Below are 4,420 nucleotides of genomic sequence, written 5' to 3'. Positions count from 1 at the left end.
CCAACACAGACCCAGGGTCTGAATTACTGGCCCCAAAGCTGTAGGCTTAACTGAAAGCAGCTTGCAGAAGTGTTCCTGCCTTTAACACTCAGATGCCCAACTCCCAATGGAGTCTAAACCCAAATAAATCCATTTTACCTTGTGTAAAGCTTATACAGGGTAAACTCATAAATTGTTCGCCCTCTATAACACTGATAGAGAGATATACACAGCTGTTTGCCCACCCAGGTATTAACACATACTCTGAGTTAATTAATAAGTAAAAAGTGAATTTATTAAATACAGAAAGTAGGATTTAAGTGGCTGCAAGTAGTAACAGACAAAACAAAGTAAGTCACCAAGCAAAATAAAATAAAACCCGCAAATCTATGTATAATCAAACTGAATACAGATAATCTCACCCTTAGAGATGCTTCAGTAAGTTTTCTCCTCAGACTGGACACCTTCCAGGCCTGGGCACAATTCTTTCCCCTGGTACAGCTCTTGTTCCAGCTCAGGTGGTAGCTAGGGGATTCTTCATGATGGCTCCACTTTTTCCTGTTCCACCCACTTATATATCTTTTGCATAAGGTGGGAATCCTTTGTCCCTCTGGGTTCCCATCCCTCCTCTCAAAGGAAAAGCACCAGGTTAAAGATGGATTCCAGTTCATGTGCCATTATCACATGTCACTGTAAACCCCCCAACCTTCATTCCTCCCAGCCTGACTCACAAGAAGGCTTGCCTACAAATAGAGCCATCTACAGTCAATTGTCCTGGTTAATGGGAGCCATTAAGATTCCAAACCACCATTAATGGCCCACACTTTGCATAATTACAATAGGCCCTCAGAGTTATAGTTCAAATTTCTAGTTTCAGATACAAGAGTGATACCTTTATACAAATAGGATGACCACACTCAGTAGACAATACATTTTTTATAACCTGTTATTAAACATACAGACAAGGCGGCAAAACAGTTAAAGCATTTATAAAATATTAAATCAGGCTTTCATTTTAACTTCCCTTGTTCCCTTTCTCTTGTGCTGAAGACAGTTTTTTAAAAAAGAATTAGATAAATTCATGGAGGATAGGTCTATCAATGGCAATTAGTCCAGATGGCCGGAGAGGCAACCCCCTGCTCTGGATGTCGCTAAACATCTGACTGCCAGAAGGTGAGACCGGACAACAGGGGATGGATCACTCAATAATTGCCTGTTCTGTTCATTTTTCCCTCTGAAGAATCTGGCACTGGCCCCTGTCAGAAACAGGATACTGTGCAAGATGGACCATTGGTCTGATGGACCATCTGACCTGGGATGGTCTATCATTTGTTCTTATGTTCTAACATCATGATAGGTGATTCCCTAGCCAATAGGAGAGGATGAGGAGAAGGGTGTGTTCTAAACCCCACCTCTGTCAAAGAGTTCAGTCCCCATGTCCCCTGGAGCAAGACACCTCCTTCTGTTTAGAGGGTTCCCAGCTGGGAACCCTCTAACTGCACCTAAGGAAATTTTTAACAAAAAGCTGGGTTGGGGGAAGGAAGAAGGAATTAGAAGGAGGAGACCACTCAACTTTTATCCCAATGGTCAGGGCAGTCACCTGGGATGTGGGAGTGCCCCGCTTCAAGTGCCTGATAAAGAGACAGGATTTAAACAGGGGATCTCTGCCCACCCATGTGAGTGCCCCAACCATGAGGATATGGGATATGGTCATGGGGGTCTCTCTCTAACTCTCCTGTTCAAACCTGAGTCCCTTTGCGGATCTAGCCCTACCTGGGAAATAAACCCATTGGCTCCACTAATTATTATAATTAATTATTGAAAAAATCCTTGAGATTTTAGTAGGGTAAAGTACAATAAGATAACTATTTAATATCAGTTGTTTCAACAAATTAGTCAAAAAAACCTGAGAAATCAATAGATGAAGAGATTTTTATAAAATTGCCCAGATGCCCAGCTGGTATAAATTGGCCATAGCTCCCCTGAAGTCAGTGGGCCAGATCAAAGAGATATGAAGAAAGGAGAGAGAGAGAAATGTATGCATGACTCTACAGTCTGGTGCTCAGAGCACTCACTCTGGATGTAGGAGACCCAGGATCCAGGCCCCTGTGCTCCAGTGACTCTTGTACAACTGGGGATCTGGCCCACTGACTTTAATGGAGCCACACTGATTTAGAGCAGCTGAGGTTGTCACAATCTGTCCATCAGTTACCTGACTTCAGAATGTCCCAAACACAAGTTATCCACAGTTCTCTGCTCTTGGATTTTAAAAAAACTATTTAATTTAAGATCATCAACACTACTTGAGAAACTTCAATTTCCCCAACGTTTTCCCTAGTGCTATTTTCACCTCCTTGTTTTTCAGGCTGTAGACAATGGGGTTTAACATGGGGGTCAAGATGCTGTACTGGATGGAGAATATTTCATCCAGAACCACAGAGGAGACTGAGCTGGGTTTTGTGTACTGAAAAAAGGCTGTCAGGTACCATAAACCAACCACAATAAGGTGTGAGCTGCAAGTGGAGAAGGCTTTACACCTGCCCTCCACAGAGCGTATCCTCAGGATGGTGGAGATGATGTAAATGTAGGAGATCAGCGTGAGGAGGAAGGAGCTTGACCCAAATACCACAACAGAAGTAAGAAGCACCACTTGATTGGTGAGGGTGTCAGTGCAGGATCGTTGTAATAGAGGAGGGAGCTCACAGCTGAAATGGTTGATTTCATTGGGCCCACAGAAATGCAGCTTGGTGGTAAAAACAGTGTTAAGCAGGGCATGGAAGAAGCCTATTGTCCATGCCCCACTCATCAGCTGAACACAGATCCCTTTGCTCATTCTCTCCATGTAACGCAATGGGTCACAGACGGCAGCATAGCGGTCATAAGCCATCGCTGAGAGAATGAAAATTTCAGCACCAATCGAGAGGAGGATGAAGAACATCTGGATAATGCAGCCATTGACAGAAATAGTTTTGTGCTCTGCTAGGAAGTTCATCAGCATATTAGGCACCATGACTGAGGAATATCAGATATCAACAAAGGATAAATGGAAGAGAAAGAAGTACATAGGGGTGTGAAGGTGAGAATCAGCCCTTATCACCACCATGATCACTATGTTACCACCCAGAGTGATTAGGTAAATAACTAAAAACATCGAGAAGAGGAAAATCTGCGTCTGTGGGTCACTGGAAAGTTTCCGGAGAATAAATTCGGTCACTGTGGTTTGATTTTCCATTGATATTTATTTGGGAAAACTGTGACCTGTAAGACCAACAAATAAATAAATGTAATTTAACACAACATAAGTGAACTAAAATGGCATGCGGAGACTATCTGTTCAGTTGGATGAATGCAAAGAGAGCCCTATTCTATCCTGTACACTATATATATATATATATATATATTTAAATAGATAAGATTTAGAGAAATAGACAGCAATGAACTGGTTGGAATTTGTGTGTTGTACAGAGACAAAATATGCCAGATAGGGGCCGAAGTCCTCTTGTGTAACTGCCACTTTAAGCACCTAAATTGCAGAATCAGGCCCAACAGGTAGTCACAAAATCCCCACCAGGCTGGGACTCTGGGACAGTCTGATGAAGGCCTCGCTTAGCCTCTCCTGTTGAATCTGTTCCACTGTGGTTAAAAAATAAAATTCATTGAAGAAAGGGGACTTGATCTCCTGCATCCAGGGTGAGGGCCCTAACCAGCAGACTATAAAGTCATTTGCTCACTTGCTGTTTCTCTCTGGCCTAATAACTCTTTCATCTGTCCCTCTAACATCAGCAGAGAATACAGCTGTTTTTACTCCAGCTGGGGATCTGGCCCATTGTCTCAAATGGAGCTATGGCTGAGTCACACCCACTGGGGATCTAGCCAATTCTATAAGTACCTCTTTGTCTATTACATTTTGTAATTTTTATAGAGCAGTGGTTTTTGGCCTTTTTTCATTTGTGGACCCCTAAAAAATTTGAATGGAGGTGCAGACCCCTTTGGAAATCTTAGACATGGTCTACGGACCCCCAGGGGTCTGTGGACAACAGGTTCAAAACCACTGTTGTAGAGTATTTAATATCCATAGCATATTATTGGATTCATCTCTATTACAATATCTAGGATTTCTATAATAATAATAAAATAATAATAACAACCCCCAAGACATAGAAATACTGGTTTGGGCATAGGCTGACAACCCAATCAAATACAGAGAACACAGGCAAATCGACAAATATTACAAATGCCATAAAGAGGGCCTCAGAAGAGCTTAGCTGTATGACAAGCTCCTCCACTGCCAATAAATAAATAAATAATAAACCCCAGGGACCTAGAAATACTGGTTTAGGACCCAGCATATTGTATAGATTGACAACCCAACCAAATAGAGAGAATACAGGCAACTGGATAATTATTCTGAATGCCATAGAGGGGGCCTCCGAAGATCTTA

The 4,420-nt window shown here is 42.3% G+C and overlaps 1 protein-coding gene across 1 annotated transcript; it reads right to left on the bottom strand.

Moving 5' to 3' along the window:
- Positions 1-2,278: 2,278 nt before the first annotated feature.
- Positions 2,279-3,211, bottom strand: LOC135888246 (olfactory receptor 5G9-like). The gene is given in 1 exon segment (XM_065416055.1): positions 2,279-3,211. A coding segment is annotated over 1 exon segment (933 nt).
- Between the last annotated feature and the right edge of the window lie 1,209 nt (positions 3,212-4,420).

Source organism: Emys orbicularis, chromosome 13 (genome assembly GCF_028017835.1).
Source record: "Emys orbicularis isolate rEmyOrb1 chromosome 13, rEmyOrb1.hap1, whole genome shotgun sequence".
NCBI lineage: Eukaryota > Metazoa > Chordata > Testudines > Emydidae > Emys > Emys orbicularis.
This window is presented reverse-complemented; position numbering and strand designations above follow the sequence as displayed.